This window comes from Echeneis naucrates, chromosome 2 (assembly GCF_900963305.1).
Source record: "Echeneis naucrates chromosome 2, fEcheNa1.1, whole genome shotgun sequence".
NCBI classification, from domain to species: Eukaryota; Metazoa; Chordata; class Actinopteri; order Carangiformes; family Echeneidae; genus Echeneis; species Echeneis naucrates.
This window is the reverse complement of record NC_042512.1, coordinates 18,536,289-18,550,545: the sequence shown is the minus strand read 5'-3', so window position 1 is coordinate 18,550,545 and position 14,257 is coordinate 18,536,289. Positions and strand designations below refer to the sequence as shown.

The window sequence follows — 14,257 nt, the reverse complement described above, 5'->3', positions numbered from 1 at the left end:
GCTTGGCCTTTTTTAACCCCTGAACAGCCGTCACGGACCTTAACTTCATGCAAACAAAGCCAACGCCACCACAGATGCTTGTATTTTTCAGAAATATATTTTATAGATGATGTCAGAGATGAAATGTTCAAAGCGTAGGTCCCCAAAGAAAGATAACATTTTTCATCAATAGAGACAAACAACAAACAAAAAATTACTTTTTAATCCATTTACATGTAAACCAAGAATTGCTCTTGAGCCACAGTGGTTATATATATAGAGAACTGGCCGAGGTGGGTGTGACAATCAAATGATGATGCCCTTTTTTTCCAAACCTTTCCTCAACTGACATCTGTCTTCTCTCTAGCGTTTACAAAAAACCTTGGAACATTCTTTGGGAGAGTCTTTTTAAGGTGTGAATGTAGCAGAGGTTTGGCAGAGCACATTTCTCTTATACACAGTCCATACATGTTGTTAAGTGCTGAATCTTGTTAAAATCACTTATTGGAAACGATATTCAATAAGAACAATATCAAATGTTTCTCAGTGGAGTCATTTGGACACAAGTCTTTTGGATTGCTTGAACACCAGAGAGGAAGAAAAACCGCCCCGCCTGGTGCTCTGGGGGAGTTGCCGTGGGAGGGGTTTTGTTTTTTAAATCCTCCAGTGTTCTTCTTCTATTGTGCAAATACATTTTTATTACATAGACAAGCAGGCATGCTGACTCACAAACCATGCAAAGAGTTAAAGTTGGCGCGAGCAGACGGCGAAAAAAGAAAGAGTAGTATTAAAGTTCCTACAAATTCATCTTAAATAAAAAAATAAAATAAAATAAAAAATGTTAGGCCAAATTAAACGAGTAACAAGTGGAATGTGTTGTTAGAACATGAAAAAAACCAACTTAATCTCAAATTTTACAAGATTCTAAAATGATATCAACTTAAAATAATCATGATAGTCGTCTTTAATCGGGTGTTGGACAGAGCAGTTGACAGATGGGCGTTAAATTGAATGTGATTTGATCTAATAGGAGTGTCGGGTCAGTTGAATTCAAGCAGGAAAAGGGAAGAGGAAAGCACTGATGTTGCTGACAGTGCAAGGCATACTCAGTCAAACTACAAACCGATGTTTTCCGTCTGAAATAAGCTCAAATTCCACTTTTCTTCACATCTGCGTCTCCTCCTTTGCTTTTCCTGCTGAGGAAAAACGTAGGTAGCTACATAAGTCGGCCTCTAAACCTTTTTTTGGATGTGTGATGTCGTCACAGTCAAAAGGTTAAGTGCATATCGCCCATGCATGAGAGGAAAATGCACAATTAACTAGGCAACAAAGTGATCAAATGTCCTACTCTGAAGGTTGTTTCAAAAGTCAATTCAGTGCCATATGATGACCGCGTTTCAGTTAAGGGCAACAGTGCAGTTGATGATGAGTTAAATATGCTGCTTTTTTAAGTTCATGGAGTAATATCATACACCATACTGTTTTCTGCTCACAATATCATAGCTGTCATTAGTTAGAGTACATTTATAAATTTTTCATATACAAATCTCCTATAAACAGTACATGTTATAAATACACAAGTGATGAAAATGCAGAAGGGCTTAGAGAGCCGTAGAAAGAAAGAAAGAAAGAAAGAGTTGCTCCTTACGTTTGATAAATACAAGAAAGAAAGAAAGTATTGAACGAGAAATGACAATCGCACTAAGTATGTGAATGGCAGCCCTATAACTATCCAGAAAACGGATATAAACACAGAACAAAATCTATGGATGAAAAAAGTTAGAAAAATAATCTTGTACAGTAAAAAATAAAAAGTGAACACGCTTACCAAACACATTTCTGATATTGGAAATCGACAACTTGATGTGGAAATCATACATGTAGATACAAACGGGCAATACTCGATTACTGCCTCTCAAAATATATTCAATTCAATATACATGACTAATGTTTAGCTTACACCAATAACCAAGGTAGTTGCCAACCGGCAAAGCATGGGAGGTTGATCGGCACAGAAAGAAATGCTCACTTAATCTGTGAAGGATTAAAGTAGTAGACATTGAACTGGGTACTGGGAGTCTTATCTGAAAGGGCCACTTCCACTTGCGAAGGCGAAGTGGACTGAAAGTTCTACTGTATATGCAAACTCATGCTTTGGCTTTTCTTGCTTGGCTTTCTGTTTTTGGATAACATTCAAAAATCTTGCAAAAATGCCTGGCCTCTGCTCAAACGCATGCTTGATGTGTTTTACAAAGCAATGACTTCAGTTAAAGGGAAGCTACATTAAAGGCTGAACCTTTTTGACAGTGTTCAATCTAATTTCTTTGTTTGAAGGTCTCCATGTTTGCACCTTTTTCTACTGAAGCTGGCAACTACCTTTACAAAGCCTTTCCTTTTTTTTCCTTTTTTTTTTTACAGAAAAATAGATCCATCCAAAAGTAAAGTAACTCTTCAAGAGAGGCTGTGAGAGACATAAATGTTGTCTGCATCACGATCCAAGTAAACATGCTCAAAGATTGTTTGCTTTATTTTTGTTGTTCTCGTCCCCGGGGGGGGGACTTGAAACTCTCCCGTCTCCCGCTCTTGCACCGATTCCTCAGCGAGAAAAAAATCATTTAACTTAAGGCAATCTTTTCCTGAACAATCCTGAAATCCAGCGATCCCTCCCCAAGGCACTCCTCTTGCTCGTCAACCTTCAGCGACAGGCTGGTCCAGCACGGTGATGTTCTCACCACCAAATCTTTGTGAAAGCCCACTCAATCGTCGTCCCCAAACAAAGTCCACAGTGAATGCATCTTGTAAAATATTATCTCAGTTGCCATGATGCCCTTATTTTGTCGGGAAAAATAGTTGAGAAAAGAGAAAAAGAAGATCCCCGAGCTGAGTCTGCCAGCTGGGGACGTCTGCCGTCCCTGGTGTCCGTACTGTACGTGGTCTGAGGGCAGCCGTGTAAAGCACCGTATGTTTCTGCACAGAAGTGTTATCACACCTTTCTAAGGCGAGACCTGATCTCACCTGCCCCCCCGCTGCCACGCTGCCACGCTGCAAACACACCCGCCCGCTGCCTCGGTCACTCTGTTTCACCGCTGTGGGCGAACATGGGGGTGCGAAGACTGACAGAAGAAAAAAAAAGTGTCTCTGAGCGAGTGCCGCCAAAGCAGCGCTGTTATGTTTATTTTTTTTTTTTTCCCAATTCAGTCCTCTGTCTCCTGATTGGCTCCCTACTCTGAGGCTGAGCCCACCCCCTCCCCCTCATTTTGGATGAGGGGCCGCCAATCAAGGTGACTGACGTGGTGAGTGGGGTTAGGGGGACTAAATGAAGGGATCAGTGGAGACTCTTCGCAGCTCAAAGAGGCGTTCTCCGGAGAGGTCAATAGTAGCAGTGTGACACCCTCGTTTCCCGCCATTACAGTGGTTCCTCCTCCTCCATCGGCTCCTCCTCCGGCCTGATGGGCACATGATGAAGACGTTAAACCTCACACACTTCCCCCTGAACCGCCTGTAAATGGACATCAGCTCTGCTTCACGTGCAGATGACCTCCTAACCTTTGTGGACTTTAGACTCGGCCTGCTGTTTATTTGTAATAAATACTTCCTCCTCTCCTCCTCCAGAAGCAGATAATGTTTGTTAAAGCTCTTGTATTAAGCACATCTCTGCATATTTAAGATTATTTTAATCATGCCCACTCTATTTTTTTCCTCTTCTATAATAGATGAACTGATGCATTTCTATCAATGTTTACTGCACTCTGTTTCTGTTACCTCTGATCCATGGCGTTGGTGTTGGCTACAGACAGAGAGGCCATGGCGCTGACGGCCTCAGCCTCCTCCGAGTCTCCCCGTTTGGCCTCCAGCAGGGAAAACCCCAGCCGTGGCGAGTAGCGGTGCACTGAGCGCCAGTATTTACCTGCGAGGGGGTTAAAAGACAAAAGAAACAGGAGGAAGGATGTGAGTGTGAGGGAAATCTTCAGACACGTGAGGTCTGTTTTGGGCGGGTGTAAAAAATAAATGATGGTGTTTGATTTTACAGCATTTTGTCTCTTTAGTACTCATCAACTAAGTGAGAAAGTCTGTGTCTTGTTACTCACTGTGAGTCTCTATAACTTTCTCCAGGGAGTGCACAGCGTTGGGGTTGGGTCTCTGCTCAAGGACGGCCTTTGGCAGTGCGTCCAGCTGCACAGGAGAAAAATGTAAACGCTTGTTAACAAGCTGCATTTCTAAATACTTTCCACAAGGAGTCGACCTGGAAGTCACCAAGTAGTTCATCCCTCTGTCTACTGATCTTCTGACTTTACGTTAGAAATTGAAATAACTTAACATCTTTCAGATCAAACCACAGCTGGGGGAATCAGTAAAATCTGAGTGTTCCATTTTATTTTGAACACAACGGATTGAATTAAGAGCCAAATGAATGAAACAAAATGACCTCACATGGGTTTGTGAGCCTGGCTGACATCCCACGCTCCGCTTTGTCAGATTTCACATCATTTCCAGCTTCAAGGCTTTGATTTAGCGTCACGGCCCTCAATTAGGATTCAGATCTCGTGCGTTGGTCAGGTGACCTCCTTACCTCCTGGCCAAGCAGGGCAGCCACGCAGGCTTCAGAGGCGTCACAGATGGCGGTGAGGTCGTGACCCCCCTCCAGAGCCAGAACCACCCGGCCTCCAGCGAGAGTCATAAGCTGCCTGGTCAGATATCCAAAACCTGGAGATAGGTCACATAAAGTATGAGCGTATATGAAGCTGCTTGAAGATAAGAAACACAATCATGAACTCACATTTAGACGTCAGAGTGTAACCACCCAGCGGCGGCGGGTGTCCCTCCACAGCGTCGAAGCCTGAGGAGACCAGCACGATGTCCGGAGCAAACTCATTGGCTATGGGCATCACCACTGACCTGAGAGCAGGAGGGGGGAACAGTGACCAAACATCATAGATGATTATAGATAATCTATTTTATGACCGACACACATTTCACCAAGAAGATTCTTCACAGCAACATATATATTTATCTCACGAGCTCATGCACGAAATAATTCAGTGTTGAAGTAAAATCATGAGAGGCCCAGTGGAGGAGCGGTTAAGAAGCAGTTTGACGGTGTGCCACTTGGCCATGGTGGATCTTGTACCTGAAGGCAGCCAGGTACTCTGCATCTCCCATGGGGGGGTCAAGGCCTCCGGTAAAGGCAACATTAACGTTGAACCCGACTCCAGGACCGCTGCCCACCTGTGGAGAGAACAAACAGGTACCGTTCGCTGTGCTGTGTGCCTCGAGCCGAATGTAGGATGGTTTGTTTTTTTTTTTTATTTATACTATTAGTGAGATAAAATCTGCAGATTTATGTGGAAACTTTGAGAAGTCTCTCTAAATCGCTACGTGACATTAAATGTTCTGTTTACGCATGACCAACACTCACCTCGTCAGGCGCGCCACTTCCAGGGAAGAAGTTGCCGTCATCGTAGCGATGAATTGACATGTAAAGGACATTAGGGTCGTCGTAAAAGGCTTGCTGGGTGCCGTTGCCATGGTGAACGTCCTGCGGGTAAAAAACAAACAAACACATGAGACACAAATGAAATGGCCCCGGCCCCCAACACACTACACAGACGTGTCACACCAGAGACTGACCCAGTCCACAATGAGGATCTTGTTGATGCTGAGTCTCTGCTGCAGCAGTTTGGCTGCGATGGCCACAGAGTTGAAGTAGCAGAAACCCCTGAAACAGCAGCAGACGGAGGGGAAAGCTGAGTCGTCCTGTTTGTTATGAAACGCAGCTGTGCCAAAGTGCTTTGCTGCTCCATTTTCATGTTTTTATAGTGCACTTTAAATACGTTGTGAGGAGGATATGAAAAATAAATAGAACACTCCTTGAAGCAGCTGGCAGAATAAAGGCACTCGGTACTTTATGTGCAAATAAACTCAATGGTTTATGTAATTTCTATTCCAGACGCTGGTATTTGTATATGCATAGATTAAGTGTCTCCAACTGAGTGCGGTGGCGGCTGTGGCCTTACATGGGAGTGCTTTCCTCTGCGTGGTGTCCAGGGGGGCGGACCACAGCAAATCCATTCTGGAAAGACAGACAGGCGCTGATGACCACTCAGTGTTTCCTCTGTGTTCACTAAGTAGTGGCGAACCGCCGTCATTTAGCACGACACCGAGATGTTCAGAAATGGTGCCAGTGATTCTAAGACTTAAATCTATTTTCGCCAGAGGAGCTGCAGCATCACTGCAGCATGAAACCTCAGGCGACGCAGAGTCATCCCTTCATGTGGCACCTTCGAGGCCAAATAATGACTCAGACAACTGAAGTGAACACAAACTGTTCCTCACAGATTAATGGAGAAAAAAAAGAACGTTACCTTCAGCTCTCCGGTCGCCACCTTGAAAACAAGCTCCACCACGGAGCCCACGGCGAGGCGAGCGGCGCTGGAGGAGTGGACCTCGTTCCAGATGGTGTCACTGTCCACCTGGAAACACAAAGACACAGTTTCTCTCACACCTGAGCATCCTGCTAATATGAATTCATTTTGCTTGTGTTCATCCTTCAGTTATTTAGTTATTCTATCACTCGACAGCTGGACTTACCCCCACCCCTCCGCACGGTAGCCGTACAAACATGGGAGTAATTGAACCTGGTGATTAGGAGACAAACATTAAATTACTTCATCAACACAAATGAGATTGTGCGTGCTGCTGATGTTGTGTGCGTTTGTGTGTGAGCTTACAATCAAGTTTCTGTCGGAGAGGGTTGGTTCCATACAGCAGGACGTGGGCTTCAGAGTGAACCGTCTGCAGCTCTTCCAGAGTGGCCTTCCTCCCACGGATACACTACACACACACACACACACACACAGATACGACTCTCATGCAGTTTACTACTTTTCATGATGCGCAGCACGGAGATGTTTCGAACTTGAACGTACCTCACACTGTGCTCTGAGTCCGGTCTCCTGCAGCCGGGACCAGATGCTCTGAATCCGTCCGGCGTGCTCCGGGTGACTGTTGGTGTTTCCACACATACACTGATGCTTCTGCATTAAAGAGTCATACACCAGGCCTGAAGGCACAAACACACACACACACACACACACACACACAATTCATATGCTGTACTCTTTACCTAATTATTCTGTTCTGCTCTTCAGATTACGTAACATAGTTGTGTTTGAAAGTGAATTATTGTTGCCCAAATACAGCCGACGTGTCTCAGAGGACACTCGTTGGCGATGTGAATTTGACACAAGACTTCCTCACACTCCTTTCTTTTAGGGTTTTTGGAGCAGAGTGAACATATGCACTGCACAAATATTTAGCAGCCTTGTGTGATGACACTGATCAGTACAGGTGTCTGCTGGGAGGAGCAGCTTTATTCTTCCTTCAGGTGCGATTTCCTTTCTGATTGAATCTTTTCTCAAAATGTAAGACATCTGAGATGATCCGGAGGAGAAGGAAGAAGGCTTTGCAGAGATTCAGGCATGTTGTCATTATCAGTGCTATTAGAGGGCAACAAGAACCATGAAACCATTTCCTGGCCAGTTCATCCGTTTCTCTCCAAAGTGCATGAAGGAAAAAGTGAAAATTGGAGGCTAAAACTTCTCAAATGAATGCCTGAGGCAACCAGAGCTGGAGAGTAATTTAAGATTTCAAAGGAACTCAGAGCAAAAGCAGCCACAGGTGAGTGCCGTGACACCGACCTGTGGTGAATCGAGGTTTAACGGGAGGATCAGGCACCGGAACGCTGATGGGGAAAGAGGACGCTGAGGCCGGGGAGGACTGGGCCCTGGACAAGGGGCGGTGTCCGTGGAATGAGATGGACAAGCCGGCAGCCTCCATGGAGGCCTGATAGTTCCTCAGCTGGTGGATCCGCTGCTGCTCCAGCAGCAAAGCCTGCTGCTCTCACACACACACACACACACACACAAATGCAGATGAAGGCAAAACCTTAAAGATATTTTATGACCTAAAGGCATGAACAGACTAAAGGGAGAAGAAAAAAAAGAAAAAATAAAATCAGGCTGTAAGTGCCACTGGTGACCAAAAGATGGCAGCCAAAACAAATGATGCAGTTCTGATTCTCTGTCAGCATTTAACCACCCAAATGCCACGGGACAAACATTTCCACAGCCCAAATAATAGATCTGAGTCTGTGACCTAAAGAGCTGAGCAAAGAGGGAATCAGTCCTCTGAAACATATTGATCCTCTCGGCTGACGCTGTTTTAGAGCTGGAAACTTTTTTTTTCTTTTTACCTGTCTGAACAGCAGCTCCTGCTCCGCCTGCCTCTCCCGTTCCCGCTCCCGGTGCTGCTGCATGGCCTCCTCCTGCAGCTCCTGCGGGTCAAGGGGCTCCTGCTTGATGGTGACCCCCGGCGGCAGAGCTCCCCCGTCCTGGTGCTCTCTCAGCTCCTCCTCCGTCTCCTCGGGATGGCTCTGGTGCTGGCGGCCCACAGGTGACTCACCGGGCTTGGTCATCATCTACAAGACACAGCAGAGAGGAGGATGAAGATGAGGAGGAGGAGGAGGAGGGAGACGGGAGGAGGCGGTGAGTCCCTCATGTAAAATTTATTTCACAATTGAAAAGCAGGATGTGACAAATGCCCTCCGATGTGTGAGGCTGCATTCCGGCAAACAAGTGCGCTCTTCTCTGAATCAAATTCCTGGCGAATCACTCCTTTCTCTGGAGCATTCTTCTTTTAACAAGCTTAATTTGGATTACTCAGTGTGATTGGTGTCTTGCTCATTTCAAACCTATCCGTTTTAATTGAATGTGAGTGGCCCCTCTGCCGACTGTCCTCCAGAGCAAAATGTGTCTCGTCCAACAGAGACATTCCACATTCCCTGTTGTGCCACTTTTCACCGCCTCATTCTGGGGCCTGCTGTTCACCGAGCAGCGTTTCAATTGTCTATTCATTCACTGTCCCTGACATGAACAATTCAAAGTGCCATTCAAGGCTGCAGAGCACTCGCCCCCTTGTTTATGAGTGTTTATTATGTGGGGACAACGAGAACAAGTGTTTGCTGGAAGTCTCATGAGTGGGATATAGCTATAGGTGTGTATGATTCCCAGAGCCGTAAGCCCCCGGGTCCTCTGGCACAAAGCCAGGGGACAGCATTGACGTCAGAGCTTTCACCAGCCTTCATTCAGCCCCTCCCCTACCTCCTTCTTCTGCTTTACTGTTCTACTCTGCTCCCCCATAGATAAATGCTCAGAAATTTGTATGCAACACAAAATAACATTTTCAATTTGCTTTTGTTGTTTGACCAGCAGTCCTGAAATATTCAGATATTCATCATGTCAGAAAAAAGAAGTAGACAGCATTTGGATTAATCTTTTATTATTCAAAACGGTTGCAGATCTTGGAACTGATCAAATGTAAGGTTGCTTTAAAATTCCATATTTCATTGGAAGACTGATCTGATTGGTATCGACTGCAACGCCAGCCAAATTCTGCTAATTTTATACCAATGCAATCTCTTAAAACAAGAGAATCATTGCATGAACAAATGTTTCCCGACAGTAAGAGGTTACAGTTAGGTTTAAGGGACTCACGGCACCCAGCCAACAAACAATCTGACATAAAATGCCCCTCTGTAACCACAACGTTCTAATTTCACATTAAAACAAACAAGATGTTAAATGACTTGATGTGATGATGATGTTAAAAACATCCTTTTGTATTCTGAACATCTCGGTAGAATAAGAATCAACTTTGATGAGAACATTTTCATTGTAGTTTTAACTTTTCCTGCCAGAGGCTGTTATAGAGATGTTTTTGTGAAAAGCTGCCACTTGAGTGCTCTGAACCATATGGAGGGAGAGAGGGAAAGAGCGGAGGAGGCGGAGGAGGAGGAGAGGAAATCCCTTGTTTCATCCACCCACCTTTCCTCTAGCGAGTACTAGGCTTGAAAAGGTAAAGCCATCCAAAGCAGCGTCCGCTCACTTCCTCCCTAACCATATTGGGAAAAGACTTCCGCCTTGTTGCCATGGCTGCGCACAGTTACCTCGCAGCCCGTAGCAACTGTCTCAGCCACAGTCACACAGAGACGTGGATGCAAACATTCTCACACACACACACACTGCTTTACATGTTACCTGCCTCCACCTACTTGCAAACAAAAAATACTACAAAAGGAGAAGCAGAGAGAGAAAGAAAAGGGAAGAATAGAATCAAGGACTTTACACACATACACGGCTACAACACAATATTGGCTGTGTTACTAGCTGCCGCCTACACAACAACAACTACTCCACAGCTCCTGTGCAGGCCCGCTGTGGCTTAAAGGCCTAATTAATTACCAGTTTTCTTTGAATTTAAGTTCAGATATCTGATATCTATTTATCCAGCCGTCCTCTGATTGTTATTCAACAACAATAATAACGTGTGCAACTTAAATTTAAATGCCCAGGTACAGAAAAGTCAAGCGGTCTTCTATTTTTGGTGGATAGATGGATGGAGAAACGGAAAATGCATGACAGCATTTTTAAAACTCCTCACCTTGTTGAGGTGGAGCTGCTGCTGCTGGAACTGCTGCTTGTGCTTCTCCAGGAACTGCTGGTGCTGCTGCTGGACCACCAGCTGCTGCAGGGCCAGAGCCTGGGCGTGAGCCTGGGCGGCGCTCCCCTGGGGCAGCGGGGCCGACTGGGTCCTCCCCAGGGGCCGGTGCTGCCGCTGCAGCTTGGCCATCGACGCCGCCGACGGCATCGATATGCCGCTTACACCTGGGACAGGGACGAGGAAGACTTCAGTGAGACGCAGAGGAGAAACCCAAAGCGAGCTCAGCTCCCGAGAGAAGAAGAAGAAGAACAGAGCTTTGATAAGGTCTGACGTGTGTGCTTGACAGTGTTTGTTCACTTCAGACACAAAGACAGTGACGCTCTGAGCTGTTTCATATTTTTACAGTGACAGGGTCAGTTCTTTGCTTTCGTTTTGAATCTTGGATTGGATGTTTCATTCATTTCAGAAGTAATTTTTCTCATGTAATTGTGCTTTAGCTATTACATCATATATATATATAAATATTTTATATACAAACCTCAGCGTTGGCCTTCTAGATCAGTTTGTTCAAGCTATGATCCCTAACACCCAATTTCCACTTATCAACTTCCCTCGCTTCATTTCAAGCTTAGTTTAAAATCCAGGAAATGAACACCTGAAGAACAGCTGTATATTTGCACATCACCGCTTTAGCTCATGACGCTGTTTAGGAAAAGCTAAATGATGATGTGTCTCCGAGCACCAGAACCTTAACAACTATTATTTAGACTAGGTGTCATAATGATTCATGGTTCTGTGACTGCGTGGTCTATTTTGGTGACTAGTTTATGGGAATTATGACAGCTTTTCCAGAACAGCCGCCATGTTTTTCCAGATTAAAAATCAGACGCCGGGAGGAAAGGTTCACAATGTTTATGTCTCATTGAAGGAGGGTGGACATGCAGCTGAGGGAGACCATGGAAGGTAAAGCTGCACTGTCGGGACATTCAGCTAAATAACTAAAATATAAGACAAATATATGATGCCTACACATCAACATATGGGTTTGTAATTTCCCTCTGATGGGTGTTGGGCCTGAGATCAGTTAGCAGATGTATTTGTGAACCAAATAAAAACTACCATCTGTGCACCCACACTGAGATTCTTCTACTGGGATGATTTAAGCTCGGAAAAGTGAACAGTGCATTTACAGTGCATCACCTGGGCGAGAAGAGTCAAAAACCATCTGAGAAGCTTCATTTTCATGAGAGTATTAAAGAAAACGATAACCTAAAAACATGACAGTCTGGACTGTGGAGTAACTTATTGCATGTGAGCTGTAAAAAAAAAAAAAAAAAATCTCTTTTGCTGGCCTGTGTGTAGGCGTGCACGTGTCCTTGTCTGTGCATACAAACGTACGTGCGTATGTATGTGCGTCACTGCCCATTCATCGCTAATGTCCGGCTGAAAATAGCAGCAATGTTGTAGCCACTGAATGAGCTGATGGGAAAGGGCGCAACAATGCCATCATGTCACACTCTCTCGAGCATACACTGACGTATGAAAGGAGCTCATTAGTTTGAGCTAATGAATGGACTTCTGTCAGCGTAAGGGGGCAAGCAGTTCTCTGTGATTGTGGCGTTTTGTTTCTTTCTTCTTTTTGCATTCGCAGCAAAAAGGAATAGTTTTACTTTCCGCCCCAGTCGCCGACCACAAATGGAGACACTTCAGACTGATAGAGGCTTGTTTTGGTGGAAGTTGGGTCCTCTCACCTGTCACCAGGGGGCTCTGTGCAGGACTCTGCTCCATGAGCACCATGTGCTGGAGAAGCGGACTGTGAGCACCGTGGCCTCCTGTCCCGGCCCCCGCCTCGCTCAGGTAAGGCGAGAGGTGGCCGCCAGAGAGGAAGGGCGGGCTGAGGGAGAGGGCCGGCTGCAGGCCTCCGTCCTGCTGGGCCGAGGTCACCTGGGGAGGTAAGAGATGGTGAAGAAACTGCCCCGCAGGATACAAGTTCCAGTTCAGTCGCCGACCTGTTTGTCAGCAGTTTACATCTTACATTTGAAGCAGCAGTGGCCGTGGCCGTGGCGGGCAGCCCCAGGGTGATGTTGGGTAAAGATGGCGACGTGTAGAGGGACAGCTGGTTAACGGAGCCCCGCTCGGTGCCGCTGCACAGCCTCTGGGCCAAAGATGCCTGGGGAGTGCATTTAAATGATTCATCTGTGTTTGCATCAGCACACTACAGCGGTGTACATCCCCACAGTTAACAGGTTCAAATCCTCACAGCCACAAGCTTCCTCCACACTAACTGAGCGCCCCGAATGGCTGCCACAAATAACATCTTGTCTGCTCTATCATCAGAGCATCTCTCACTCTGAGCCTCCGTGCACGCTTCAGGCTGCTAAGTTTGAAAAGCTAATAACCAGCACCTGCCACCCAGCATCCACAGCAAAGAGTGAAGCTACTGTGGCAGCAAAAGGGTGCATTATTTATCTCCAGTGAGCAGGTTATGTCGAAGTGCTGCACTGTATTCCCCCTCAGTTATATTTCATCTAATGTGCAGTATTTTGAACCAAACTAGAAATGCCTCTTGTGGTTGCTTGATGCAAAAATCATTTGGCTCTCGTAAGAGCTAAAAGATGACAGAACTGCGTATGAACAACAATCTCCAGGAGCTGCTTTTAATAGAATAATTCAGCTAAAAAAAAAGAAATCGTATAATCTGGTTAAACAGCTAAAGTCAGTCGGCGTCTGTGTGCGTTACCTCTGTGTTGTTGGAGACTGACACAGTGATGCCGTTCTCATTGGGGATGTTGTTGGAGCTGTTATTTGGGGAGCTTGGGCCTGAGCCGGGGGCGCTGCTACATGCAGAGTCTGAAACACACACACACACACACACACACAAATGAAACACACACAGTGACAGAAAAAAAAAAAAAAAAGACTGAACACCAGACGGCCGCGCGTCTCTTACCTGCCATGTCGAGTGAGCGTTTCTTGGCGGTGGTGATCGGGCTGTCTCGACGACGCAGCAGCGGACTGCTCCTCCGCTCGCTCACCTTCTGTTTCAGCCGGGAGCGCAGCTTCAGGTTAGGCTCCGAGGCTGAAGGCAGGAGAGAGGCAGACCAAAAATAACTCATTCATTCATTCATACCTGCAGCTCAGCTTCTACTTGGTGGCATCTTCTGTTATAACAATACAAACTAGAAAAAAAATGTTTTGTCCCCCTCTCCTTGTCTCACCAGCTCTTCGGAGAGGTCAGAGGTGGAGTCGACCTAAAAGGGCTCCACCTTGAAGTGCGGTGCATCACTAATGTCCCATTCTTCACCCATTTCTACGACTTCTAACTGGGCCAACACTCCTGTCAGTGTCTGTGATGCCAAACAGATAACTGGCGGCGGCGCAGCTTTGGACAAATCAATCAGAAGGGTGGGAGAGTTACCTGAGCTCCGGTCTCACAGGCTTTGGGCTAAAGCTGAGAGCCGTTCACATCGATCTGTCATTCCTGCCTCCGATTCAGATGATTTCTGAACCACACTAATTCTGATGGGTTCTCCCAAAGACATGGAGGGCTGAAAAGCGATTGATATTTTTGCATTGGCTGTCAAAGACTTGAGAATCGAGACAGGAGTAAGGGAAAGCATTGGCTCTGGAAGTGACGCCTAATGCTCTGTTTACTTTGCACTGCCTATCAGCAGCATTGGCTCACTATTTATTATCCTATGTTTAATCATCAAAGGACAGCTAAATCCAAATGTGGCACACAACTAACCGTGATTATGACATAACCAGATTAATCTGCTCC

General features: G+C 45.8%; 1 protein-coding gene across 1 annotated transcript in view; it reads right to left on the bottom strand.

The window, feature by feature from the left end:
- Positions 1 to 2,329: 2,329 nt before the first annotated feature.
- Positions 2,330 to 14,257, bottom strand: part of LOC115054695 (histone deacetylase 4-like) — a 45,401-nt gene continuing 33,473 nt past the window's right edge. The window contains exons 8-27 of the mRNA XM_029520023.1: positions 13,427 to 13,555; positions 13,217 to 13,326; positions 12,512 to 12,646; positions 12,228 to 12,420; positions 10,477 to 10,700; positions 8,231 to 8,455; positions 7,677 to 7,872; positions 6,906 to 7,039; positions 6,708 to 6,810; positions 6,568 to 6,614; positions 6,342 to 6,449; positions 5,994 to 6,049; positions 5,608 to 5,695; positions 5,396 to 5,515; positions 5,108 to 5,205; positions 4,757 to 4,875; positions 4,550 to 4,683; positions 4,068 to 4,152; positions 3,742 to 3,886; positions 2,330 to 3,425 (exon numbers count right to left, since the gene is read on the bottom strand). Of these exons, the coding sequence (XP_029375883.1) occupies positions 3,386 to 3,425; positions 3,742 to 3,886; positions 4,068 to 4,152; positions 4,550 to 4,683; positions 4,757 to 4,875; positions 5,108 to 5,205; positions 5,396 to 5,515; positions 5,608 to 5,695; positions 5,994 to 6,049; positions 6,342 to 6,449; positions 6,568 to 6,614; positions 6,708 to 6,810; positions 6,906 to 7,039; positions 7,677 to 7,872; positions 8,231 to 8,455; positions 10,477 to 10,700; positions 12,228 to 12,420; positions 12,512 to 12,646; positions 13,217 to 13,326; positions 13,427 to 13,555 (2,489 nt within the window). The 3' untranslated portion in view covers positions 2,330 to 3,385. The remainder of the gene's footprint in view (positions 3,426 to 3,741; positions 3,887 to 4,067; positions 4,153 to 4,549; positions 4,684 to 4,756; positions 4,876 to 5,107; positions 5,206 to 5,395; positions 5,516 to 5,607; positions 5,696 to 5,993; positions 6,050 to 6,341; positions 6,450 to 6,567; positions 6,615 to 6,707; positions 6,811 to 6,905; positions 7,040 to 7,676; positions 7,873 to 8,230; positions 8,456 to 10,476; positions 10,701 to 12,227; positions 12,421 to 12,511; positions 12,647 to 13,216; positions 13,327 to 13,426; positions 13,556 to 14,257) is intronic.